General features: G+C 42.7%; 2 protein-coding genes across 4 annotated transcripts in view; one reads left to right on the forward strand and one right to left on the reverse strand.

Annotated features, from left to right (window-relative positions):
• LOC126392640 (WD repeat, SAM and U-box domain-containing protein 1-like) overlaps positions 1-18576 on the forward strand; it is a 29228-nt gene extending 10652 nt beyond the window's left edge. The window contains exons 9-11 of the mRNA XM_050048130.1: positions 6501-6677; positions 15834-15968; positions 16055-18576. Coding sequence (XP_049904087.1) covers positions 6501-6677; positions 15834-15968; positions 16055-16206 — 464 coding nt within the window. The 3' untranslated portion in view covers positions 16207-18576. The remainder of the gene's footprint in view (positions 1-6500; positions 6678-15833; positions 15969-16054) is intronic.
• A 229-nt stretch (positions 18577-18805) lies between these two features.
• The window catches only part of tanc1b (tetratricopeptide repeat, ankyrin repeat and coiled-coil containing 1b), a 127982-nt gene continuing 119112 nt past the window's right edge, over positions 18806-27675 (reverse strand). For all 3 annotated transcript variants that reach the window (XM_050048129.1, XM_050048128.1, XM_050048127.1), the window contains 7 exons: positions 26690-26813; positions 26380-26555; positions 26085-26217; positions 25097-25188; positions 23172-23318; positions 21663-21763; positions 18806-21555 (listed from right to left, as the gene is read on the reverse strand). In XM_050048129.1, coding sequence (XP_049904086.1) covers positions 19950-21555; positions 21663-21763; positions 23172-23318; positions 25097-25188; positions 26085-26217; positions 26380-26555; positions 26690-26813 — 2379 coding nt within the window. In that variant the 3' untranslated portion in view covers positions 18806-19949. The remainder of the gene's footprint in view (positions 21556-21662; positions 21764-23171; positions 23319-25096; positions 25189-26084; positions 26218-26379; positions 26556-26689; positions 26814-27675) is intronic.

Consider the following 27675-nt stretch of genomic DNA (forward strand, 5'->3'; position numbering starts at 1 on the left):
ATATAACTGAATTTTCTATCCATACATATAAATTTGAAATATATTAAAATTATAAGGCATCTTTGAGTAAACTGCGAGTATCATTTAAGTAGGCTATGTCGTGGCCGGCCGAGTGCCCTCTTTTTTGGAAATCAAAATATGGTCACCCTAAAAATAGCTCGACGACATGGGACAAACACAAGTATGATGCTGAATGCATTAAACTGTGTGGACCTTGAACTCATGACTAAGGTGAAATCTGGACCATTTAGCTTTACTAGTTAGGAACCACTGATGTAAACAATAATGGCGTCCTCAGCTGAGCTGTAATGTTAGCTAGCCCAGTGTTGCTAGCACAAACCTCTCGTCCATGAGTAGATGCACGCCTCTTTCTGCACGGTGATAAGGTTGGCAGGTGTTGTTCGGCAGAAAGAAAATAGTTCCTACAAATAGTTCCCGCATGAATCTGTTCACGGGTTTTAACAGGTCTGGGGGAAAACTGCATTCTCCTACTGTGCACCATGGACATGGAACAATCTTCAAAAAGATTTAAAATTAGAAACACTTATATCCACGGATGAATTTAAGGACACCATAAAGAATGTGGTGACGGAGACGTGCTTGTTTTTCTTGAGAGGCCACTATGTTTGAATAGTTGTTGTTTTAGCGTAGATTTTTGTATTACATGTTGTACTTTTAATGCATTTTAAATGTGTTTTGATTGGCTGCTACCTCGGCCATATCTCTTGTAAAAGAGATTTTCAATCTCAATGGGACCTCCTGGTTAAATAAATGAGAAGAACACACCCACAGTCTACCCGCACAGGTGTTTGCACTTAACGTTGTTTAATTAGACCTCTTCTCTACAAACTTGTTTTGACTGACACCTCCTTCACTCTCCTGTTAGTTTAGTTTTGTTGCACCTGTCTAGGGCAGGACAACCTACCGTTTTATCATTTTTATTGGTGAGCAGAGTTTGGCGATGTCAAGTGACTCCCAGTAAAACTCCACTCAACTTTAACCTGACTAAAAGTCCGTTCAGCCAAAGTGATTGGAAACAGCTGTGTATGTGTGCAGGGTCAGCCAGTCTGGATGGGTCATGATGTCTCAGCAGGTCAGACATGTATTTTGGCTCTAAAGCTTTCAGTGCTTCATAAACCTACAGTGATATTTTGGCAGTTAGGTAAATAGTGCATTTGTTAGGGACTATTTTTAGCTGTGGACTTATACCAACAGGCATGCTGGTGAGTATTTGTAGCAGCAGGAAGTTATGAAGGAACCAGTCACGCAGTGCAGATGTAATGTGATTTTTGGACAACAGTTGAGGTCTATGGCTCAGTGGAGTAAGCTATCAGACATTAACTGCTTGCTGGAATCAATTCACTGCTGGTTTTGGTCTATTCATGGGGTTTGTTGACAATAAGAAAAACAGACTATCTCTAGACTAATCCTGTGAATAATGGAGATGATGACGAGACCCCAGGGTAGACCAAGAACATGCTAGAGAGATTATTTATCTCATCTGGCTCAGGATCGTCCAGGAGGAGCAGGAAAACAATGTTGGCCAGAGGGACGTCTGGACTACCTCGCTTAGCCTGTTGCCACTGTGACCCTGCCCCAGATAAACAGCAGAAAATGGATGGATGGATGATGAAGAGAGCGTCATGTGTGCATCTGTCCAAGTAATTAAACACTGCAGTCTGAGGCGTCCCAGTCTGCAGTGAAGCTCTGTGAGGTTTCATGCTTTTTGGCACAGCGATTCCATGACTCAGCCTCCTAGACTGGGAGACTCCACACTCTATCAGCCAGGGCTGCAGAGAGGAGGTGGTGTTACTCCGCTCACTGCCGTGCAGACCCAGTAAGTGGATATTTCCATTCAGTGTAGCTGGGGGCAGGATTTCTGTTTGCATAGTTTTACTCCTGCCAAAAAAAGGAAAATCACTTTTTAAGCAATTTTACTTAGCCTTTGGTGCTAATGTTAGCATAGAAACACCCTAAGCTAAGTAAAGATGGCCTGCTATACATCAGCATGTCAACATGTTTATTAGGAGAGATCAGGGTTGGTTGTCACATTCATTAGAACTCATTTCTGCTGAAAAAAACTGTTGGTAGTAAAATTTACATAATTGGGGTCAGAGGTAACTTAAGCGGGATTTATACTTCTGCATCGAATCTACGCCGTACCTACAATGTAAGCTCTGGGTTGACGCCTACACTGTACCCTACATCGTAGCCTGACGTGCACCTCCCCAGAAATGTAACTATATACGAGTAGAGGAAAAGTCTGCTAGCCACTTGGCTAATTCATACAGTGTAAAATGCCATAGGCTTGTGCTAAAAATATTAGCATGTTGTATGTGTGGGGAAAATGTGTCCAGCAAAAGACAAGTGCTTTGTCTGTGAATGCTGTGAGTTATAGTGAAGCCAAGTTGTGTTCTTGTGTTTAATATTTTCGTTATTAAGCCAAATTTAATGTGTGTTTTGGGTGTGTTTTGAATCAACTAAACTTTACAGCACTTTACAGAAACCCCACTGCCAACTAGTGTTTTGGAGGTGTAACTGCAGACACAGACATAACACCACACAAGTATAAATGCTCACAGCGACTTAGGCTATGGCATAGGCTCTGCGTAGAGCTGACACATGAGAACAAATCTGGCCTCAGAGGATCGTTTTAGGAAAAAGGCATTTGACCATGGATGTATAAAGAGACCTGGATACAGTGTTGGAGGTGGGACCCCATTCATTCTATTAAAGTTGCTCAGTGGCACATGAAGCCAAAACGCTTCAGCTGCTGGGTATAAAATTACCAGAATGTTCTGGGAATCATCGGCAGGCACACTATAGACTTCCGCTTCCTGTTTAGTGCTCTGTTAACTTAAATAGTGACAAAATGAATCAATCGTGCTGCTCTTCTACACTCTCCAAATGATATTGGACTAAATGGATGAAACTGATAGTGAAACAAGTCAGCAGGGCTTGAAAAGAGGACTCAAAAAATGTATCCACTGATTACCAAGGCCCAATTCCAATCCGATCCCTTACAGACTCACTGACTTAGAGGCACGTTCATGTGAAGTGCGAGTGTGTGAGGGCTGTCCCATTGTCAAATCGTCAAGTCAGTGAGTCAGTGAGTGAGCCCTTTATGCCCCCTTACCGTAGGTTAGCATCGATGCGGACTTACGGTAAGGAAATTACCCACAGTTCATAGCGTTGTGCCCTCGGAACACCGGAAGTGTTATAAAAAAACCCCGAAAACACAGTCGGTAGATATGCAAACGGTAATGTTATGGAAGGATAGCCAAAAAAACAGATAGACAAACAATGAAACATTACATTAACAAGGATTTAAGATGGTACATAAACACACATGAAGTCAGAGGAATACCAGTGGTTATATTCCACACACAAAGAATATATATCTATATCTATATATATCGATATATCGATAGATTGATAGATCGATAGATAGATAGATAGATCTATCTATAGATATATATTCTTTGTGTGTGGAATATATGCTGACAATAACCGATAAATGATCAAGCCCAGAGCCGCCAGTGTCAATAACATTTTGTAGAGAGGGGGATAACTGCTGTCCCATTCCTATTTATAGCATCCGGAGCCCTTTCAGACTCTCACACTCAATCACTTACAGCTGACGTCAGTTAAGTCAGTGATGGTTCAGGGCTTGAGTCTTTTGGAATTGGGCTCAACTGTCTTTCGCCATGTAAGTCAGTGGGAAAAGTCTTTATTGGCCGCAGGGAATCACGTGACGGTGTAATTACACTGTTTGACCACTACAAAAAATTGGCGTCATAGCCTGGAACATTTCCGGGGGCCAAAATGTAAATATACGGCTCCTCTCTGTTTCCTCTCTGAGCATTTACACAGTTGGTTTTGTTATGATAGCTTGTTATGGTAGTGTAATGAATGTCTTGTGGATGCGGTTTAGGCAGGAGGTAGGAGGCAGGGTCTGCAGTGACGTCACACTTGGCGGTTGGTGGTAATGAGTAATTAGCCGTTATTAGCTACACCTGGAGCGAGAGCCAGGCAAGCTAACGTTACTGAACTGAGCGGGCATGCAACGACGGAGACGACGAAGACGCCGGAGTCAAGACAATTATGAAGACAAAAGAGACTTAGAAAGAAACACCACAAATTATTCATGTTTATTCTGAATTACCACGAAGAAGAAGGAGTTGGCCGGCCGACTGGTCCGACGGAGCGGCACCCGTTGGGTGTCCGGCGGAGTCCTCGGGCCCGAGCGAGGTGGTCGCGAGGAGCGAGAACGGTGAGAACGGTGGACGGTCGGTGAGTTAACCGCCCCCAGATAGTGAAGCTCGCACTCATTCAGGGAAGTCCGGGCACGTGTCTCACGTCTAATGCAACACAGCTAGCTTTAGTTAATGACGTTTTACGAGCCAGGTTTAGCATAGCAGCTAACAGTTTATAATACAGCACCTTTCGCTAAGCCCCGCCCCTTTGTGTTGTTCTGACAAGCTGTCAGAGTAAGCATGGAGCCCACACTGCAACTAACTGCACTCCCTGAAGAAATATTATCATATATTTGGAAAAATAAAATAGTGATTCCAGAGAGAAGCAGACAGAGGGGTCTACAGTCTGTGTTTGAAGGATAGCAGCAGCAGCAACAACAGGTTAAAAAGACAAAGATAGAAGCTAAAGCTATAGGCTACAGATCACAGTGTAAAAGTGAACCACCACATCACTGCTGATCATCACAGGAGACAAATAATATAAAGGGAGACTTTGCTGATATTGAACCAGCTGTGTGGCATCACAGTGTGTGCAGATGAACGGTGTTTGGCTTTGCCCCCGTGCCACTGCCAGACAAGTAGGGATTTCCAGGGAAAGCCAAACAATGTTCATCTGAGCACAATGCTTTGACACACAGCTGGTTGAATGTCAGCAAAGTTTCCCTGCCTCCCTTCACTGGTTCCTGTACAGCAGGGTCTGTATTTCTTTCACTGTTATAGTCATTAAAAAGCAAACGCAGCATGTGTATACATTCAGTAGACTATATCTTCAGTAGCTAGCTAGCTAACCCTACACTTTTCAGGGATTGATTTTGGTTTTGGAACAGGGAAGAAACATGTATCTTTTTCCAACCTCTCCAGGTAACGAGTATCATTGCCCCAAGCACAACATTTAGCTCCAAATCCACAAAACCAGCCCAAAAACGAAGGAAATCTAATTTGATTGAGTTAGAGTCCAGTCAATGGAGCACAGCTGAGTTGTTGTCAGACCCTGGTCTGAGCCGACCCGATGCTACGTTATGATTTGCCAGTCTGTGTCTGGGGGCGGGACTTAGTGAGGGGTCAATTATTAGAGGTACAGTTAAGTTTTTTTCTTGTTATTAGCTTAGTGGATAGAAAAAAGTCCCAGTTGGAGTTAGTTGTCACACATATTGTTCTTTATATTGTTCCATAAGGATAAAAATGCATTAGTATTTTTTTCTGTTTATTCTCTCTTGATAAAGGAGATGTTAGGTTGTTCTATATTAATGACAAATTCAGATTGGTTGTCACAAGTGCACAAGGTGTATTTGACAGTCCATATCTTTTGAACAGAACAGCTTAAGGAGAGTAAGGTCACACTGTCCCTACCTGACACTTTAGGCTTCCCTAACATCTTGAAAAGGAATCTATTATGGACACAGTTTGAGGGATTCAAATGAATGTTAACAGTGTGACAACCAAACCCGTTCTCCCCCATCCAAGAGAAAATTCTTACCTGTCAAGTGCTGTCATGCCATTCAGCAATCTTATACAAATAAATGAGTCAAACAGAGATGCCAGTTTCTCTGAAGCCTCAGTAGACCAGAATGCAGTGCAGCCACAGGACAGGGTACAATTTAAGTGAGGAGTGTCTTTTTTTCAGTAGCAAAACATAAATAATTCCCAGGCGCATTCATGTTCTTATCAAAACATATTTTGGCCTCCAAGACCCCAATCTGTTGTGGAAAAAAATATGCATTGATTATAAATTGTTTAGGATGGCAGACGTAGGGAGAGGTGGTGGGGGGGACCTAAAATGTAGTTAGCGTGGTAATGAGCAACACCTCCCAATCTTCAGGGTTATCCTTCATAGGGATAATGATGGGCGATGGGAACCATGAGGCTGCTGCGAGGTGTCATTAACGGGGCCGGCGCACAACAGGCCAGTTTGTCTGGGCTGCGTATGATAAATGATGGCCGCTCACTAACATTGTGTCGCGTGAAGGTTGATGAGCTGCATGCTGGCACAATCTGAACTAACACAACTCTGGGTTTCTTTTCTTTGGTAGATCACGTGCTTGTATCTGAGGTCAAGGATCTGTGTGTGTATTTGTGTGTTATCAGGAAAGTAATCTTCACTCCCATATCAGCACAGAGGGAGTGTGTCCTCCTCTGTGTGTGAGTGTGAGGGAAATTGTTTGTTTGCATCAGATACGTTTTGCTGCAGGAGATGGTGGGGGTATAATAGCAGAGCACTTCCTCCCTTCCTGTTGTGTTTCGCAGGAAGGAAGTTGCCGGGTCACTCCAGGCTGCTGGTTGCTGATTGGTCAGAGGAGGATGTGCACACTTGGCTTTGTGAGGAAGGACTGCAGGAGCTCGTCAGCATCTTTAAAGCCAACGATATTGACGGAGCAGAGCTCAGCCAGCTGAACAAGGAAACGGTAGCAGAGCTGGGAATTGGTGAGAATGGAATATGAAACACAGTCACGTACATTAGTTAACAGTCCACATACACTCACAGGGACACTGGGACTCTGTGTTTTTGTGGGGATTTACCGTTTGATCCTAAAACATGACAAGCTTCAATTGGATAGCATGATATAAGCCGCTTTTTTTATCGATTCCCATGATTTATTTTTCCCCTCCGCAACTCTTCCCCAAACAGTGATCTGATTTAGGGACGTGAAGCTGCAGCGTTTCTATCTGCTTATACAATCACAAATCACGCTGTGAGGACAGTACCCCACAGGATGACCTTTACGTCACAAACAATGATAATCCCTCTGAAAATAAGATTAGTCCATTCAGGGTCGTCCAAGGTCTGTGTGGAAAGTCACTGTACAAACTGCAGCCAGAAAACACCTCACCCTGCAGTGGATGGACACCAGTGTTTAAGCAGAAACACTACAGTACAGTAACAATGTACAAATGTCAACATCATTATCTTTAGCATGCCTAATTCAGCCATAATTGGCAGTTACATTTCAATCATCATCATCAACCAGCAGAAAGATAATCTATGATTTAGTTTAGACTATTGCAGCCTGTTACACCAGCTGTTCAAAGTTCAAACCTAACCAAGCTATAATAAAAAGGATTACTAAGTTGTGATTCATGCATTACTAAAATAAAAGCGGTTGCGCCACCAGTAACAACTAAACAGTGACACATGCCACTTGGGTGGGTATAAATCCTAAAATATAATTATGCTCAGCATCATCTTTTCATTAAAATGGCATGCAGCATTTGACAACACAGTAATCCAGTAGAGAACTAATTTATTGATGTGATATTTCAGTATCGATCCAGCTTACAATGATGTGCCACAATGCCAAGTGGTTTAGGCCAGCCAAACAGCTAATGTGCACTTATCTTTTGATCGCTGATTGCCTACTTTTTTTTTCTTTTCTTTTTTTTGTTGTTGTTGTTGTTTGTATTTTATTGATGTATCAAACTGCCGTACATCTATTTGCCTGTCTTGGCCTTGATCTTCCTCAGGTAGAACCCGAACTTGTTGCCGTCCAGGATATAGCCGTCTGCCCTGCCGCACTGGTCAGGTCTAGAGGTGCTGATCTTGGCTCGTCATACTTCTTCTGGGTCCTCTTTGACCGCTTCTTGTTCAGGACCTCTTCCTCCTCCTCCTTTCTTGCGTCCCAAAGGACTCATGCCACTGCCTGTAGGGAAGGCTGTTAAAGAGGACGATGCATTTCTTTACCAGGGTCTTGGTTCTTATCGATGTGCGCGCGCACACACACACACACACAGACATGTGCACGCAAATACAGGTCAGCACACTAGAGCGCAGCTCGGGCCACATTTTCCTGACCAAATCCGACCTGAGTCCGAGACAGTTATAACCAAGCCCGGCCCGAACCCGACAGACTTTATGATTTTTAAGTCCGAACCTGACCTGAGCCTGACGCAGTTTGTTACCTGTCATAGTTATTGTTATGGACAGTGTGTAAATGACCATCAAAAGACTGCTGTTATGCACAGTCAAACGCCGCGCTCGTGGAATGGTTCCATAGGTACCATTCACAACATTTCGCAGTGGAAACGGAAAAAAAGCATACTTAACTGAACCGTACTATACTTGGTGGAAACGGGGCTTTTGTATTTCGCGGGAGGGTCCCGGAGCTCATACTTCCTTTCCTTGTGGTAGGGCTTGCATTTACCACTGGTCTTGCGGCATTTATGCCAGTTATCCCTTGAGATACACATTCTCAGGCGCCAGCTAGAAGGAGATGATTGTCTACTTACCTTAGTTATGACTTCAGTTATTCCCCAAGTAGTCGTGGTGCAACCAGTTTCGGTAGCTGAGCTAAGTCTCTAGTGTTGACTCTACAACTTAACTTAGGAGAGAACTTGCACATAGCTGGAGCCACTCAGAGCTGATATGGAAACAGAACAATACAGGATAAAACAAGGACACAAGCACTGAGAAATATTAATAATATTTCTATTAATAAATGATTAATTTACAAAAGCACCTTAGACTGACATGTTATGTATGTACATGTTATGTATGTACAAGTAGTGAAACTTGCTAAAGTCTAAATCAATATTATATTAAGATTTTATTAGTCACCTTATTTTTTAATTCCTTATTATGACTGCAGAGTTCTCTGTCAGAAATATGCATGATGCACACACACACTTTCTCTACAGATTAAAATTTAATTATTTTCTGTTAAATTAACAAAGTTAGGGGATTGTTCACCTTGTATTTGGTCTCCTTGGTACGGGTGCCTTCTAATTAGTATTTAAATGATGGTAGTTTTAGCTAAGCACGTCTTGAATTTTTATTTACACACACAGTTTTGAGTGGAATTTGAGCAGACAGTTGACACACTGCGTGAGTGCCATAATGCCCAGAAAAGCTGTCTTTACTCTGATTACGGTACTTTGCACCAACTGTAATCATGTAACTAGCTGCATCACAGTCCCACCCTTAATCACGGTAAAAACGCCCTCCTGGCTGTTGTTATGTTTGCTTTAATTGAACAGAAGTTGACAAGGTAAAAAAAACAAACAGTAAAGCCAACTTTGTTGTGCGTGCTGCTCAGCTATGCACAGCATGTCCTATGGACTGAACATCTCTTTCCCATGTAGTTAGTATGGAGGACAGCTCATCATTACCACAGAACGAGGACAGAGGAAACAGCAGATTGCCACATTTCCTGTCCTTTTTGGGCTGTGCAACCAACAACTATCATTTTCCATGCATGCTGTTGGTGTAAATGAGTGCATAGACACACACTCACTTACACAGCACACACACACACACACACACAGCAAATTAGATTCCAGCGCACTTTACTTAATGAAATATTCATGAATCTTTGAGTGAGCGGAGGGAAAAAAAAAAAGTTCCTCTCGGATATAATTCAGTATATCTCTGTGGAGACAGCCTCATTCTGCGGTTTTATTGTAGCGTCTCATCAAATTATCAATCTAAATGTAAAGTGGACAGTATAGTACTAATGGCTTGTGCCCTCTTGAAAAATGTGGGAACTTATGGAAATCTTAAACCCTATAGCGCTCTTAAGTGCAGTTTTTCTATCTAAGAGTAATTTATTGGATGAATCGGGGGACTTAATAGGTTCAACGTGTTTCATTGAGAGAAGACAGTTTGATTGAGCAACATCACTTTCCCCGTAGGATTCAAAGTATGTATGATTGCGACAGCAAGCCTCCACGGCTGCATCTGCTGGGTTAACTACTGACTTTTGAGGGCACTGAGTGCATTGAGGCCCCTGTACATCATGACATATGGGTTATGAGCATTTGAATAGATACAGAGGGGAGTTTAATTCAATTTAAAGTACTCCCCAGATTCAATAATTTTCAATCAAAACTACACAAAATGTATCCCCAGCCTCCCCCTTATGTGTTAGTCAGCACATGCAGCTTTAAACCAGACTGTAGTTTCACCACATCTTCCAAAAATCATCCCTTTTTGTTCTGGCATTGTTGACATCATTTCCAAAGTAATTAAGTCTAACCTAAAACCAGATGGTTTATTAAGCGTTCTCAGCACATGTGAATCAATGACGAACCTCAGCACAGCTCAGAAACTCTCTTTATTCCCTCATCCAGGACTGTAGCGACCACTCAGCATGCTGAGGTCATCATGTCTGTGGTATTTTTTTCTGGGAAACTGGGTTTTTTCAGCAACATGGGGGAGATTACCTCCTGCATTGGTGGATATGTAAAATACTGATTCAGCTACACTCACCAGCCACTTTATTAGGTACACCTTGCTAGTACTGGGTTGGACCCCTTTTCTCTTTAGAACGGCCTTAATTCTTTGTGGTATAGATTCAACAAGGTCAGCAACAATACTCAGGTAGGCTGTGGTGTTTAAACGATGCTCAGTTGGTACTAAGGGGCCCAAAGTGTGCCAAGAAAATATCCCCCACACCATTACACCACCACCACCAGCCTGAACCCTTGATACAAGGCAGGATGGATCCATGCTTTCATGTTGTTNGTTCTTAGCTGGCAGGAGTGGCACCCGGTGTGGTCTTCTGCATACCGTGGTTGTAACGAGTGGTTATTTGAGTTAATGTTGCCTTTCTATCATCTTGAACCAGTCTGGCCATTCTCCTCTGACCTCTGGCAACAACAAGGCATTTTCGCTCACTGGATATTTTTTTTCGGACCATCCTCTGTAAACCCTAGAGATGGTTGTGTGTGAAAATCCCAGTAGATCAACAGTTTCTGAAATACTGGCACCAAAAGCCATGCCACGTTCAAAGTCACTTAAATCACCTTTCTTCCCCATTCTGATGCTCGGTTTGAACTTCAGCAGCTCGTCTTGACCATGTCTACATGCCTAAATGCATTGAGCCGCTGCCACATGATTGACTCATTGACTGTTTGTGTTGCGCAGTTGAACAGGTGTACCTAATAAAGTGGCCAGTGAGTGTATTTGTTGGACTCAATATATTATATTTCAACTAATTTTGGGCTAATATATTAGCAACAGAGGTTTATTTGTGGCAGTATGGAGGACTAATTTCCACCATGAAAACTACAAATCTCCAAAGTTGGTGATTTAGAAGTTTTAAGATAAACTTGAGGAAATTCTATTAATTCTTTTTTTAGGCTGAAAAACTTTAAAAAGCCCCTGGATTATCTGAAAAATGCATTGTTACAAAACTGAAAACAGTGAAGCTTTACTTGGCTCACAAAGAGCCTGTTTAGACCTGGTATTAACAAGCGTTTCACTGATCTGAACACAAGTGTACAGCCAAGCCATTGCTATTCACACCTGTCCCTATCATGCATCTCCAGCGGACCACTTATGCTCAGGCTTCGTTACTGCCCCATGCAAAGTTATTATGTCCACGCTTTTGCTAGCTGCTCTGTAGCATGTTGCTAGCCGTGTTAGCAGTTGTGTCAGAACAGCTGGAGATATCGTTGTCAGCAGAATCTGACATATCTCCTTTCTAGTGTTGTCACGGTACCAAAACTGGGACCCATGGTACGATACCAGTGAAAGTATCACGGTTCTGAGTAGTATCACGATACCACAGCAAAAATTATGATGTGCCTTTTGTCATTTATAAAAAGATAAATCACTTTTCTATAATACATCAATGATATTTCAATGGAATAAATTACTTACTGACTTATTCATACTTCAAAAACAGCATTAATAAGTGATTAACATAGAGGGGATCAAAATAAAATAAATACATAAAATAAAAATCAACCAGCCACCCTCCTTCTCTGACAAGTTAAGAACAGTCCCTAAAGTGCGGTGAGGTTTGTGGACCGTTACCTGCCACAAAGAGAGAAATGTGAACAGCTCGTTTCTCCTCTGACACGTCACATACCTGTGTGCCGCCACAGCTCGGCTGTTCAGGTACTTATGACACCAACGAAGAGGAAATTATTGGACCTGGTGCCGGGCTTCTTTGTCGCCGGTAAGCCATAATCTTGCGGTGGCCATAGTGCTCAGCCGTATTCCTGTCTGTGACCCCCGTTCAACCCACAACCGGCAGGATTCGACTTTCGTTTCTGCTGCTGGTTGCAATCTGTACTCACACAGCGTGCTCCTGAATGATTTCTTTTGCTCGCACAAAACTATTTTTAGTCGCAAATGCAAGTAAAATGCTCGCACCGTAGAGCTCTGTGGAAAACAAATCACTGTAGCATATGTAAACAAATCTAGCCTACAAGTAGAAATAGATAAATAATACCTTCCACTGCTCAAAGATACTCAATAGCTCAGCTTATACCTGAAATGTCACTGGAAAACAAACCACTGCAGCAGCATATTGAGTGCCAGGTGGCCAGCTTGCGCTGTTATTGGCCAGCGGGTGCCGTTATTGGACGGCGCATGGACACTCACCCTCTTGCGATTAGACTTTGAACTTATCCCACAGTAGTGTTACCGTGAGGTACCGTAGTACTACGGTACTCCAACATTATGGTATCATATGTACCGTGGTGTTTTAGTACCACGGTTTACCGTTGGTACCAGTATACCGTGCAACACTACTCCTTTCATAGAGCAAAACAAGGAATGGTCATACAACACTTCGTCCAACTCGACATAAAAGAAGTAATTTGTAAAGCGTTTGGCGTACTGTCACCAAGTCAACCACCACATCCTGAACCTATGATGTAGTCCTTGGCGGGGATGCATCAGCACCCATTAGTGTTAATACTACAATAGATATGTGGTCAAATGTGTCTCAGACCAGCTCTGTAAGCAGTTTCAGTGACCAGATCACAACAGTCTTGATGGCCGTTTACACTTAGATTTAGCACTGTCCTCTTGTGACCGGATCACCTAAAACACATGTTAACACCAGGTCTAAACAGACTCAAAAAGTTGGTGTTTTGTTAACTGACCACACAAAATAAGAGACAAATTGAAAACATTTCAGAGTTTTATTTAGGTGTCGTGACTTCAGTGTGTCTAAAATCGTGCCTCTGGCAAAAGAAAGTCAATAAAAAAAACTGTTTTAATTTATTCAATATTTAATTCTGCTTTTGTCTCAGCCATTAAAATGCAAATGGTGACTCAATTAATTCCTTATCCTGGAGGAAGTTAAAGTATGTAAAAAAAACTCAGTTTGGTAGAATTATTAACCTCTCTCAAACTTTCCTGCAGTTTGAAACTAATAGACACATCTTGCAATATTTCAAAGTATCATAGAGACATAAATGAATTACAGACAGGAAATGGATGGATTAGTGCATCTGAGAGGGATTATCTAGGCCAGGAGCTGGCAACCATTTTGATATGAAGTGCCATTTTTAAATTTTCTTAATTTATGTGCCTTATCAGTATAATGTCAATCCCTCACTCCTCAAAATGCTCCACTTTATGACCTCACCTGTATCTTGCCTCGACTGCCAAACTTGGTATATCATTTTCATCCATGCTTTAATCAAGTGTGATGCTAAATACCGATGCTTCTTTGACTCTAACGTTTTCTGCCATTTCTTTGATGCGTCGTTCAGCTCTTCTGGCTAACATCGCAATGTCTTTCATTCTCGATTTTAGTGTCTTTGTTTGGTCAGCCATTAAACAAATCCTCTGAGCTACAGAGGAAAGCCTCCTTTAACCAGCCTGGTGTGCCAGGGCCCTAATATGTTTGCCGTCAGTTAATGGCTTCAGCAGTTCGCAGTGCAACACCTTGTTGCTTGTAGTGGTAAAGACTTTAAAGGTATTTGCTTGCATTCTATACCTGGACAAAACACATTTAAAGTTTTCTCGCATACGGTCTAAAAATGGCATTTAACACTTAAAGTTTGGCAAACAACATTTTCTTTTTTTTGTAATTTACTTTTCATTGGCATTTAACATTAAACCTTAACTGTATGTGTACACCAGATGTTCATGTTTGTCACAGGTCCCATAGTGGGCTTTTCAGAGGCACATATGCAAAGCAAAAGAAAAAAATGACAAAATAAAATAAAAACCAAAAATAACAAGAGCTAAACTATGAACAGTTAAGGAGTGATCTTTTCCTCAATATACTCAATGATTTGTGAAAATAAAACAAGGCCTGCGGGGTTTTACGTAGTTGACCCATTTTTCCCAATGTCCAGCAAACATTTTCCAGACTTTAAGTACACACAGTACGGTCTTTCTGACACACAAAACCCCACTCTTCTGTTTATGAGGGCTGAAACGCCGAACCTTCACTTAAGCTTTCTTAGCTAGCAGTCCTGCTTTCGTCTACAGAGCCCGCTTCGAGCATTATTGTTTTTCCTAGAAGGCAACGACCAATCAGAGGGTCTTTGTGGAATGAGTGTGGCTGTGATAACAATGGCTGTGAAAGAGGTAATTTGGCATGCAGATGAGATAGCACTTTTATATTTCCAAAAAACTCTCATGCATACTTATTCCTAGTGTGCCATTACTAAAGCTACTGGCACGTGTGCCTAAGATCTCTTAACCTAATCTAGGCTCTAGTTCTCTTTTTTATCTTTATTCCTATGCTCTAACATATTTACAGACCATCCCATGGCTCAACACTGAAATAATGTTATTTCCAAGTAAAAACAATGTACGAGACAAAATCTCTAGGATTTCAGAATGCAGGCCAGAAAATGTAACCAAAGCTGCTCCTTTTCACTGTGACCGAAACTGTTACATCCTATGTCTTTTCCCAAACACTTTTTCTTGACCTCGATTGAAAAGGCGTAAGGTCCAGGAAAGATGTGAAGGAGAAATCATGAGGACTTAGGAAAAGATAACTGAATGCTAAGAGAATCTGACGGCACTTACACACGGCTGCGTAATTATGTGACGGCTGATAATATTGACGTGTCACTTTCAGTGTTGTTGCCACAAGCAGTTTTGGAACGGCATTATCTCCTTTCCTTTTGTAGGTCCGGTGTGCTCTGTTAAAGGAGATAAGAAAGGAAGCATTGAAGTATCTTTCCTTTTACATTTAATTTGACCAGCTCTTATCATGACTGCCACTTAGATACTTCCTGGTCATTTCACCTCCTCAGCAGAAAAGACTACCCGACAGCAGCCTGTGTCTCTGTCCACCACTATATACGGACACATTGCTAATTACGAGTGGCTGTATAGGTCCTCCCCCCTTTTGTAGCTGGTGGTAAAATCTGCAGGTGACAAATTCAAAGGCTGCTGTCAGCGGGCAGAGACGTGCAGCTGCAGTTTCCTCTTTTGGGCCTGTTTTTAAAAGTTTGAATTCTTTAGTAGAATGAGTGATGTTAACTTTTGAACTACAGCCCACACAAACTCTTCGGGGGAGACACCTTGCCTGAGTTGTGAAGCTGTCATCACACAGTGAGCGTGTCTGGCTCTTTGTGTCGCAGCACAGATTGATTGAATGGAGGTCCAGATTTATTCCTGCCTTTGTTTTATCTGAGAGACCAGAGAGAGGACAAAGTCAGTCTGTCGAGTGTCTGTCACCTCACTGATTCAGCTGCACACAAGAAACACTGTGGAATTAACATAAAATGGATTTGAGCTGGTTTATGTGAAATATGTAGTCTTTGATGATAATTAATGGATACAAACAATCTCTGCTTCACTCAAGTTTTAAGTGTTTCAAGACATGGCACTGCGTGTGATGTAATCTACCGGTCATATCGAACAGTGTGTTGGTTTCTCAGAGTCTGTGGGCCTCCGCGGTCGTCTCCTGAGGAAGATCGAGGCCTTGAAGGCAGAGCAGAGCGGTTCAGAGGCCCCAGATGAGTTTCTGTGTCCAATCACCAGAGAGCTGATGAAGGATCCAGTCATTGCTGCAGGTTAGACGACAAACACTAAAAACATGTCCAACAGATTATTATCTTAGTATGTATATTAAGTGCCAAAATATTTCTCTGCTCCACAGATGGGTATTCCTATGAGCGAGAATCAATCGAGAGCTGGATCAGGGGCAACAACAAAACCAGCCCCATGACGAATCTGCTCCTCCAGACCACACTCCTCACCCCCAACAGATCTCTGAAGATGGCAATAACACGATGGAAGTCAAGCCAGTAGACAGCAGCTTGGCTCAGTTTGTTTGTCAGGATCCAACTCAACAGGTACTTTACAACAACACAGGAGCTGCTCACCTGATAACAAGTGCTCTTATTATCACTGGAGGCAATCACTATTTAAGAGACACCCCAAAATCAAAATTGCCTATTTTGATTTTGGGAGTGCTTGAAATATTGGCCGTAGAGATGTCTGCCTTCTCTCTAATATAATGGAACTAGATGGCACTCAGCTTGTGGTGCTCAAAGCGCCAAAAAAATACATTTGAAAAACTCAACAGTAATGTCTCTTACAGAAATCATGACCTGGATACTCAAGATAATCCACAGACCTTGTTGTGAGCAGTTTCATCAAGGAGCTATTTTCTTTCTGCCGAACTACACCCACTAAATGTATTGTTGCGCAGAAGGAGGTGTGCATCTACTCATGGATAAGAGTCTCGTACTCATCACAGCACCACATGTAAGCATTAATGGCGTCCTTCTTGGCTGAGCTGTAACGTTAACTAGCTCAGTGGGGCTAGGTGAGCTAGCAGTTAGGTACACGCTTCCTTCTGCGCAGTTACACAGTTGACGGGTGTAGTTGAGTATGAAGAAAATAGATCCTATATGAAACTGCTCACAACAAAGTCTGGATTATCCTGAGTAACCAGTCATGATTTCTGGAAAGAGACATAACTGTTGAGTTTTTCAAATGTATTTTTTGGGCGCTTTGAGCACCACAAGCTGACTGATAAATAGCACTACTGGTTAGAGAAACAGAAGAGATAAGAGAAGTTAACGGATATTTACCTAGAAAATGGTCCTCTTCAGCAAAATATTTACATACCTGTTAATTTCAAGATATTGTATCGTATATTTAAAGACGCTGTCACTTAAAGCAACACTATGTAACTTTTGACTGTAGAAATATCACATTTTTCTTCTATTTGACTGTTCAGCACACTCACTGTAGCTCATATCGGCTAATGTTGTCACACTGAAGATAGAAACTGATGTGTAACTTACTTACGTATGACTGTTCTCCACTTAAGCTGCTGTTAACTTAAATTTTTGCATCTACTGTTATCCCATAATATTCCCTTATGGCCACAGCGGCTGCTGTTTAATCAACAGTTACATAATCTCACCTTAATTATTGAGTTAAAGTGAGACAATTTAACTTTTTAAAGAAGAAATATTACACAATCTATCTCTTAAAAATGCTAAACTTAAATTCATGAGAAACAGAGAATGTAAAGTTGACATCAGGTCATGTTCAATTCTATGGACTGGGGCGGCATCTTGTGAGGTACACGCTGTGGTCAAGCAACCCGATTTGGACAAACTAATCATGTTAAACAACTTAGACGCAGGTGCACACATGATGTAATTTTTGCCAAGTAGGTCGTGCTCCTGGATCAACATCCCACATCATGTTCCTGGGCCAACATGGCAATCAACCAATCACAGCCCTCTGTCAGTATGCTGCTCCTGTTCTTTCAAAATCCCTTTGTGCTTCTCCAGAGCTAAGCTAGTTTTCGAAATTGAAGTTGGCACAATTAAATAAAATCCTCAGTAACATTGAACAAAAACCTTATTAGCTACTGCATGGTTAGTGAGTTAGCTTGCTAACTAGGTAGGCTATGCTAACAGGTAAGTTTTTAAAAGGTTATTAAAAAAAGGAGGGAGAATGTGTTAATCACAGGTATTTGCAATTGAAAAATATTATCCACACTCTTTGTTAGTGAACAATATTCTAGTCTATTGGCAAGCTTGCTCATTAGCATAAATATATATATAGCCTTCCTAGTTAGTAAGCTAACTTGCAAATATTCGAGCCTAATAGCAAGCGTACTTGTTAGCATAGCTGACCTACTTAGCAAGCTAACTCACTAACCCTGCAGCAGCTTTTAAGGTTTGTGTTTAATTTTACTAACTTCATTTTTGAAGCTTAGCTCTGAAGAAACACAAAGGAATTTTGAAAGAAGAACAGGAGCAGCACACTGATGTCAGAGGGCTGTGACTGGTTGATTGCAATGTTGGCCCAGGAGCATGTCCTACTTGCCAAAATCACGTCGTGTGCAGGTGCACTATCTCCACTCACATACCCCACATTGTAAACTATCTCATTTTTGGACTGAGTGCATATACTTACACACAACAAACTGCGTACCTCACAAGATGGTTCCCCCAGTCACACACACAGCCTGATGTACTTTCACACTTTCTATAAAACATAGCTCTACTCTTAATATAAACATTATCACCAGTAGCAAACAGTGGCTAATGTTAGCTAACTAGATAATGCTCTGTAATCTTGAGAATCACTGTTCTCTTCTGTTGCTTGTATCCCACATGTAAGACAGAAAAATAAACACACTGTACCTCACCAGATATGAATGGAAAATTTAATATCCTGTAATTGCCATTTGAAGCCACAGAGGCCGCTGTTCAGCAAATCTTAGACTCACTTTGCTGATACATAACACTACCTGGGGCTTTTTGGCAGCAACCAACTGGCTGTACGACTCTCAGACTCCTGCTCAGGCTCATGGTAATTATTAAATGTCATCTCAACTTAGGCAGCCCTGTGTTTTAGAATAAAAGTCAGCAGACCTGATAGTTTTTCCTCAGTGGGTCTTTATTTCTCTCTCCCATGGTGGCTATGGCAGTAATGTTCTATTACAGTATGTGATCACAGCTAATAAAGCTCACAATACTGAAAACATGGCAACAATTGCTTTTAACGTACATATTAAAATAGAGCTGATGGCCCTGTGCCCCAAAACCATTTCTGTTTTTATAGATATTTTTTCTTTTCCTCTGTAATATAAACTGCAATTGTAGCATACACTTAAACTCAACATTATTGAGAATCATTAAATGTCTTATTAGCTGTGCAAAAATAACTATATAAAATATATTGCTTTTACAATTAACCAAGCCATTGGCGCTGTAAATAAATTAAACTAGACGGCAACAACAAGCAGATACAGAAAGGGTTTCAATTCATTGTTAATGGTGATTTTATATAATGTACAAACACATTGAACAAATGCTTTTTTAGAACCTTTAACACCATTTAAACAACATTGTGCATAAAACTCAAAATACACAAGTCTGAACTTGTAAATACACTTAACATAGATCTTCACTGAAAAGAAGGAAAAATACATATTTATATAATATACACAAGAGGATCTATAACATCCTTCGTAAAACACAGAATGCCCCGTCCTTTTAGACTTTCTTACACCTTCACTGAGAACTCTCTTATGTCTCCTCTCAGCACCATGGACGTCATGAACACAGTTCAAACCTCATTTCATTCACTCAAACTCTTCTGTAATAACATTATGCTGTAACTGAATAAGTTGTTTAAGCACTTGAGCGGCCTAAGTGTGTATAAAGTGCTCACTGTCGCCGTTGCGTTGATGAGGACTTTACAGTACATGTCCAAAATACTTCTTTTCAGTGCAAAGTCTCCAGCTTGGCTGAATGACGGCGGACATGTTGTCATGTAACAGAAGCTGACAGCCACAAGCGACAGGTTGGGAGGAGAAAAATTTGGAGCATTCAGTACACTGCCTGCAGTCTGTATTCACACAGGAAAACAAACAGCTTGCAAGCTACACTTCTTACAAGGCTTAAAAGTGAGACTCTTCTGTTTAGGGTCGGTTAAAAAACTTAACACAACTCCTCACGTTAGGTTTTTGCTATCGCGTGTGTGCGTTGTGGACTGTTGGAGAGATAAAACAAACATCTCTACACATTCGACTCTATAAATGATCGCTTTGGTTTCATTGAAGCTACGTGAATGGCAGGATTATCTCGGGCCAGGCCAGGCTGCTTGGGCTTACTGTCCATGAACGTGTGCGGCATCGCCAGTGCTGGCTTGGACTCTTTGTAACAGTTGGCGGCTTGGCAGAACTTCTCTGTGAATTCCTTGGCGTGCATGCCATTTTGTAAGCTACTCATTGCCATAGCACCCTGAGGTGGTGGAGGTTTGTGCTGCTCCTGGTAAGTGCTCACCGATTTGGCGTAAGGCAGCTCACAGTCGACGGGCAGCAGGCCCATTGCTGACATGTTGTGACACACCAGGCCATCAGATGAATGGTTGAGCCAGCTGCGTCCGGCAGCCTGCAGGCTCGGGTGACTCTGTAAGCCGTGATGTTGCTGCTGTTGGATTTGCTGCTGCTGCTGTTGGAGCTGTTGGTGAAAGCGTGCTGTCTTGTCAGTGATGCCCATGAAGGGTCTGGGTTTGTACTCTGTGGCAGAACTGGCCTGTTGGCTGTGCTTTGTTTTGTCAGAGATCTTGGTGCGGACATCGGGGCCCAGCTTGCCGCTGTCTGATAGACTGCTGCTTGATGCCAGGCTGCTGGTGGAACTGGACACGCGCATGCTGCTGCTGCTGCCTCCGCCCTGTGATCCTGTTGCACCGGACATCCCCTCCTTCCCTTGGTCAGTGTGGTTCCCTTGTGGCCCGGGACCAGAGCAGGCCAACCCATCCAGGGAGGATGCAGAGTGGGCAGACAACCTGTCTTGCCCCAGTCCCTTGGAGCTGCTGCAGGAGGAGTAAGAAGCCTGTGAGGAATGGAGGCTCTCAATTTCACAACTGTGACCCATGGAGGTGGAGGCTGCTGCCAGCGGCATGCGGTTCCCGTATACAGGCTCATCAGCTGGGGGTGGCAGAGGGCTGATGTCGATGCCCGGGCCTGGCTTCAGCATACTGGACATGTGTCGGCTTGGTAAGGGACTGGAGGGAGCGTACTGAGATTTGGCCCCTGCCACGCGGCCCCCTACGGCTCCTCCCCCAACTGACATGGCGCTCATATGCTGGTTGGTCTTGACTATCTGGGCCTGCTTGGTGGGCTGCAGGACCAAGCCCTGTTGGGCCAGTGCTTCCCGGTGCTCTCGAGGGTACCGGTGCGGAGGAAGCCTGCTGGGGCCTGGGGGTGAGCTGGGGCTCTGACTTTGATGTCCCAAACTGTTGCTGACAGGCTCAGAGGGTAAGACTCTGTTGTAGGAGTAACTGTTCTGTGACCAGCAGGCTTCAGTTGTCCTATCGTGCAGCGAGGCTTCCTCCTCCTCTTCTTCCTCCTCTTCCAGGATGTCTCTTTGTCCTTCCACACTCCTGGCAAGGCTGTGCTCTGAAGGGTCCTCCTGTCCTTCATCTTGTTCATGGTCAGACTCATGGCCTCCTGACGCCTGGCTGGAAGCAGCTGCAGCCCCAGCAAGCCCTCCCTTAGTTTGGGTGCGCTGCATCTGTTTACACTCGTCCTCGACTCGAGCCAGCAAACGACGGATTTCCCGATTATTGGGGCACAGCTTGGCTGCTTCATGCAGGTCAGCCAGGGCTGCAGTAAACTGCCTATGGTTGGAGAAAGGGTGAAGAGAAACATTGTTACCTGATCCAGACCATATATTTCACCACTAATAACCACAGGGGCTGGTCTGGAGCTGTGCTTAATAGTTTACCTGCTGCTTCTTTTAGCTCTTGCACGGGCATAGTAGGCCTCATAGGATTTGGGTTTCAGCTCCAGTGCTTTTGTTGCAAACTCCTCAGCCATCCCAAAATCCTACAAAAGAGAGAAGAATCAATAAACTACTCAACCAGTTGAGATTTAATCACACATGGCTAATCACAGAAATAAGCATTTCAAAATATACAGTTAGCATATTTCATCCATGTTACTTGTTAGGTCTTATTATTCCTTTGAGGACAAAACAATTTTTCAGACTAAGTAATGGCTGAATTTGACCCATGCTACATCTCTCCAGCATTTATGCTACCTTCTTGAAATGATAAAAAGCCCCCCAGGTGCTGAGTAAACACACAGCAGACAATCTTGTCTCGCTTCTCCTGCTAACTTGCAGCATATAATTACATCACAACAGCTGGCTCGCTACAAAAATCTTCCTGCCAGACTTATGACTAGACTAAGATGTTTATGAAGAGCTTTTCTGAAAAAAAAACAATTACCCAGAAAGTCAAAGACACAACAGCCTTGCTTTAGTGAACTTATTTCATTATTCTGTTAAAGGGATAGTTTAGATTTTTTAAGTGGGGTTATATGTGTACAGGTTATACATCTGTTATATCTGTCACAGGTACATTACCTGCCTTGGATGGCGGTCGGCACACCCCAAGCCTAGAGAAGGAGGCAGAAGTACCACCACAAAAGCTAACCGATGTACTGCTGCAAGTGTACGCCATATTTAGAATATTCTCACTTCTTTACCTGGCCATCAGACAGCCCCTTCCAACAGGAAACTGAAGCTGTAATCTACGCTCTCTTCAAAGCCAGACCCCATTGACAAAAACAGTAATTTTACCTTGCATAACACAGGAGCTGCTGGTCTGCTGCTGCTTCAACCAGTTAGTTAGTTTGTGTTATTGTGTGACTTCAGCATTTTAAGGGTTCAAACCAGGTGCGTCGAGACATCTATTGAATGTAATACACCGACTATGGATGAGCACCTCATACAACCCCACTTCAAATAATCTGAACTCTCCTTTTGAAACACTGGGTGAAAACTCAGAGGAAACTGCTCGGCACACTTAAACTCTGAGTGAGCACACACATGCAGGAAGTGTTTCACAAGAATATTTGAGGAGATTGAGTCCACTGCCCAGTGTGCTTGTAGCTTTCTCCCCACCTCCTCCCTGCTACCATCTGAACACTAACAAGCTTCCCCTGCCCACACATGCTCAAATCATTTCTCATGCTGGAGTCCTAGTCACAGATTTATCTTTTTGTCTGAAACATTTCAAAACAATTGGGGATACTTTCCAGAAAAAAAAAAAAAAGTCTACTCTTCACTAAATATCCATTTAATGATGCCCCATGATATTCATCACTCACTGACAAATAAAACTCCTGTGAGTGAAAACCTTATTTAAAGTCATTAAAGGATCACACTAAAAATACAGCACACACTGAGGAACAAAGGAAAAAAGAGTGGAGTGTCTCTTGAGAGGCTTACATTGGTTTTTCTGCGACAGCGGGAGAGATTGAGATACAGAGAGACCCTCAGGTCTTTAAATGCCTTCAGGTCATCGCCAAAGCCTTCTCTAGGAAACTTCCTCAGGGCGTACTGGTACCTCTGGGCTGCCTCCTTCATCTTCCCTTTCTGGAGGACACATGGAGGGCAAACATGCAGTGAGGAAGAGGACAGAACCAGAAGGAAAAATGTGGGGGGGTGGGAAGCAGGGCAGAGGTATTCACCAGATACTCCCACAATAGCTGCTCTCCAGCTCAAACCTTCCCCTCTCATCAATCACTCATACAACACACAGGCAAATAACACACACATACACACACACACACATCCAACACCTGACACGTTTGTCCTTTTATGCCACAAACTAAATCTGTTAAATGTCAGGCATCGATCATGGCTCCTTTGCTAAGTGGTGCAGAACGTACACGTCTATTCATTTTCTACATTTAACTCAGCTAAAAAAAGGGGGGGGGGTGTAATCACTTCATTGTTGTGCTGAGCTAAATTATATTCTCCAGTGCTTTTTTCACTTCTATATGAAAACATGACATCATCTGATAATGACTCGCGCTATATTTCTGTCTTTTAGTACAACTGGGCAGTTTCAGGAACATTTCATTAAGACAGGAAAGTGCTCTTTACAGTGACAGTACAGCCCTTTTTACACAGAGATCCCACAATAGTGCCACGACAAACACAGCTTCATTATGCTGGCTTTGCTTTTTTTATACAGAACCAAACAACGCTGGTGATTTCAGATAGCATCAGATCGACCACTAAAGTGACATAAAATATACGCATCAGGTAACGCTTTATAAACAATAACAATTATTTACCCTCCCTGTTATATGGTGGTTGATCTTGTGCTTGAAGGGTTAGGAGCTCAAGACCTTGTTGACTGCGTTTACATGCAAACAATATTTTTCTTCTTCTATTCCTTTGTTTTAATACTCAATATTCCTGCTAGGCTGTTTACATGGCTAATGATGATGAATGTTCCACAAATATTCGGTCATTACGCGTCGCCGTGGCAAGGAGAGAAGAGGACGTCCTCCTTCTTCCTTGTAGAGTGTCTGAAACGTTCATTTATAGCCTCTTTGGCGTTTGAGCAGCTTTATAAAATGGCTCCTTAATTAGCAAGTTGACTTTACATAGACGGCCTATCTTTTCAATTTCTCCTGACATTGTGTTGTTTGGTTTGTTCACCGCTCCACGACATGCGCGTTAGTGTCGAGCGGGCGGAGGTGTTGATCTCCCCCCCCTCCCGCTCTCTCACTAAGCAGCCTCCCTCTGTCTGCTCTCACTCAGCCTCGTTCAGCCTCGATCTTGTCAGCATGTGCCACACGCGCTGTCTCCCCCCCACACCTTGCGATTACATCGTCATTTAAAAAAAGACATCGTGAAACAACCCTTCTATCGCTGATTGTTGATCGGATGGCCCATCGGCACAACCCTAGTACAACACATCCATGACGATGCCCAGAGCTGATCTTAAACATGTAAGAGGCTGTGTGTCACAAACTGCAATAAAAACCCCAACTGAGATGCATTTTTCATGTGTATACATGTCCAAAGAATGCTCCTAAAACCCGGACAACATCAGCATGGAACAGCGTGGTAGTAAATGGACTGGGGATAGTTGTAAATATTAGTTGTAAATATATTTGGGAATTTGTTGAAATGATGAGTTAAAAGAAGAAATGTAAGAAAGGGGTAGGTTCAAAAGTTTTACTTCTGCCTACTCCTTTTCAGACACTATTATCTTTGTCTTGTTTGTTTTTTAATGTTTTCTTTTTCAAAATTCATTCATTAATTCAACAGCATGGTGGAATAACCGCGCAACATTCCTGCCCTGAGCAGGCAGTGTAAAAGGGGCTTCTGTAATTTCATTGCCAGTTGCACGTTACCTTGTAAAGCAGGTTCCCCTCCTCCATCAGCTTCTGCAGGAGGATGATCAGGATATCAGGCTTGGAAGTAGCCATCGCCCAAGCAGCGTTCCCTGTGGGTGCAGAGGGGAAGGAGAGAGAGGTAGAGGCGTGTTATGTTGTTGTTATTGGTGCCAACAGATGGTCACTGTATTCTCTGGAAATTGGTACAAGGTAAAGTTACCTAAAGATTGTACCTGATCGATCGTAAGGTGACGTTCTGTAGCCTTAGTTTATTGAAGGCAGTTAAAGAGTAAGGGAGAGAGTGAAGAGAAAAGAGGTCATGCAACAGCAAGGGTAGTCATTAGTAGTGAAAGGAAAAAGTGTTAGAGTGTCATGTGACAATATACAATTATACTTGAAATGGCCTTTTTCAGCACTAAATGCATGCAGAGTGTTAACTGTGCTGAAAGAAAATTGATGGGTTCTACCCATTACTAATTTTTTTTTTTTTTTCTGAGACAGCAGAGTGCACTAGAGATAAGCCGCAGACCCAGATAGCTCTATGAATGTCATTTAGGTGATAAGTCACATTCTTAAATTAGCCAACCAGCACACGAGGGAGAAGAGGAATGACACACACACACTTACATACCAGTGAGAGTGAGCGTACACACACACACACACACACAGCTGAACACTGAGTGAAAAGCAGGAATGGAAACAGGGTTTTTCCACAACATTCCACAAAATTAGCCTGATCTTATTCTTAGTACCACGAGATACTGAGCAAGACAGAAACAAGCCCGACACAGAGGCAAAACAAAATACTGAAAGTCTCGGTGTGTTTACTGAGACGTGAAAGAGCTCAGCAGACCAAGGGCAGTTTCTGGAGACCACAGGAGTAACTATCTGACAGCACCCAGTAACTGCACACGAAGCTACATACATGTACGTCAACGAAAAGCTCTACGTTTCCAGTAGGTTTTAAACCAGGTCAGAGTGTTTTTTTTCCAAGTGTTGTGCTTACCCAGCTTGGCCCCTTTCTTCAGCAGAGTCACCACCACCGACGTGTTCCGACAGCCTATGGCCCGATCCAGAGGCCTCATCCCACTGTAGTCCACATGCTCTATCACTGCTCCTCTCTCCACCAAATACTGGACCTACATGAGGAGAGCAGCAACAGTTAAAAAAACTCTGACACTCTGTGTTGACAGTCATGAGCTGGCCTAACGCAGAACAGTGTGTGTTCAATAATGGCACAGGGACGCTCTCAGTTAAAGCTAAATGTGTGTGTAGTGGGCTGTTAAACTAATTTCACTTACAATCTCCGCGTCTCCATAGAAAGCAGCGAGGTCCAGCGGAGTTCGTCCGTTTTTGTCCGTGTGGTCGATGACCGCTCCTTTCTCCACCAAAAACTGCACTACATTCTTGTGTCCTTTTAAACATGCCCAGCTCAGAGGTGTCAGTCCCTCCTTGTCCATCGAAGTCAAAGATGCACCTTGGAGACAAACAAGTCGTTAAACACTTCTCATTAACACACTCATTTAAAACAGCTAATGACTATTCACTGCCTTCTAATTTCCTGGTGAATGTGACTTAATGTTGTGTGGCGGGGATGTTGTCGTAGCTCACCTTTAGAAAGCAGAAACTCCACGGTGCTCAGGTGACCCTCGCAGGCTGCCACCATGAGTAGGGTCCTGCCCTGCTTGTCGCTGATGTTGATGTCAGCACCATGTTGCAACAGCAACTCTGCAATCTGGGAAACAGACAAGAACAGAGATTCCTAATATTTACATTTGAGCCATCATCTCCCCGTTAATGATTGTGTAATTTTATCCTGAACTGCAAAGCACTTTGTAAAATGTGTTTCCACATCAGCGCTGTATGAATGAATTATTAATCATCCCTCTGATGTTTAATAATGATGATGATGATTGAGATTTTATCAAGATGATGGTCTGCAGAAACATGATGAATTAATAGTGTGGACACTACACGTAGCCACAGCCATGCGTAATGACAGCTGCTCTGTTGGAGAACCTCGCCAATATGACACAGTTGGTTAAATGGCACTCCTTCTTTGCCGAATTCATCATTGACAGGTCTAATTAGTGGTGAAGTGGGCACAAGAAAGTACATGTTTAAGGGTGTTTCTACTAGAGGCATTAGGGCTGGGCGATATGAACAAAAATTCATATTTCGGTATTTACAGGCTGACTGGCAATACACAATAGAGATGTAAAATATGCAGCTGCACAACATGTAGATGAAAAATGAAATAAATAGCAGAGCTGTATATTAATGTTTTTGCACAGCACTGGAGCTGCAGAGGTTTAAAGGTTTGCAGCACAGGACACAACTATCACATGATTATAAAAGTATCAAGTAGGCCTTCATCTATTGTGGTCTGGAACAATTAAAAATCTTTGTGGGGAAAGTTAAAAATCATTTTCCATGGGCTTTCAAATGAATCTAGTGCTGGAAAATGATTTAAAACTTTTACTATTTATTTAATTAATCTTACTTATGCACAGAGCATCTACAGAGAGGCCAAGGGAGGGAAGGAGCGAGAGACACTTTGTCCGCGTTATATAAGTCTTGTACATGAAATGTCTGCG

This window comes from Epinephelus moara, chromosome 7 (genome assembly GCF_006386435.1).
Source record: "Epinephelus moara isolate mb chromosome 7, YSFRI_EMoa_1.0, whole genome shotgun sequence".
Lineage (NCBI taxonomy): Eukaryota > Metazoa > Chordata > Actinopteri > Perciformes > Serranidae > Epinephelus > Epinephelus moara.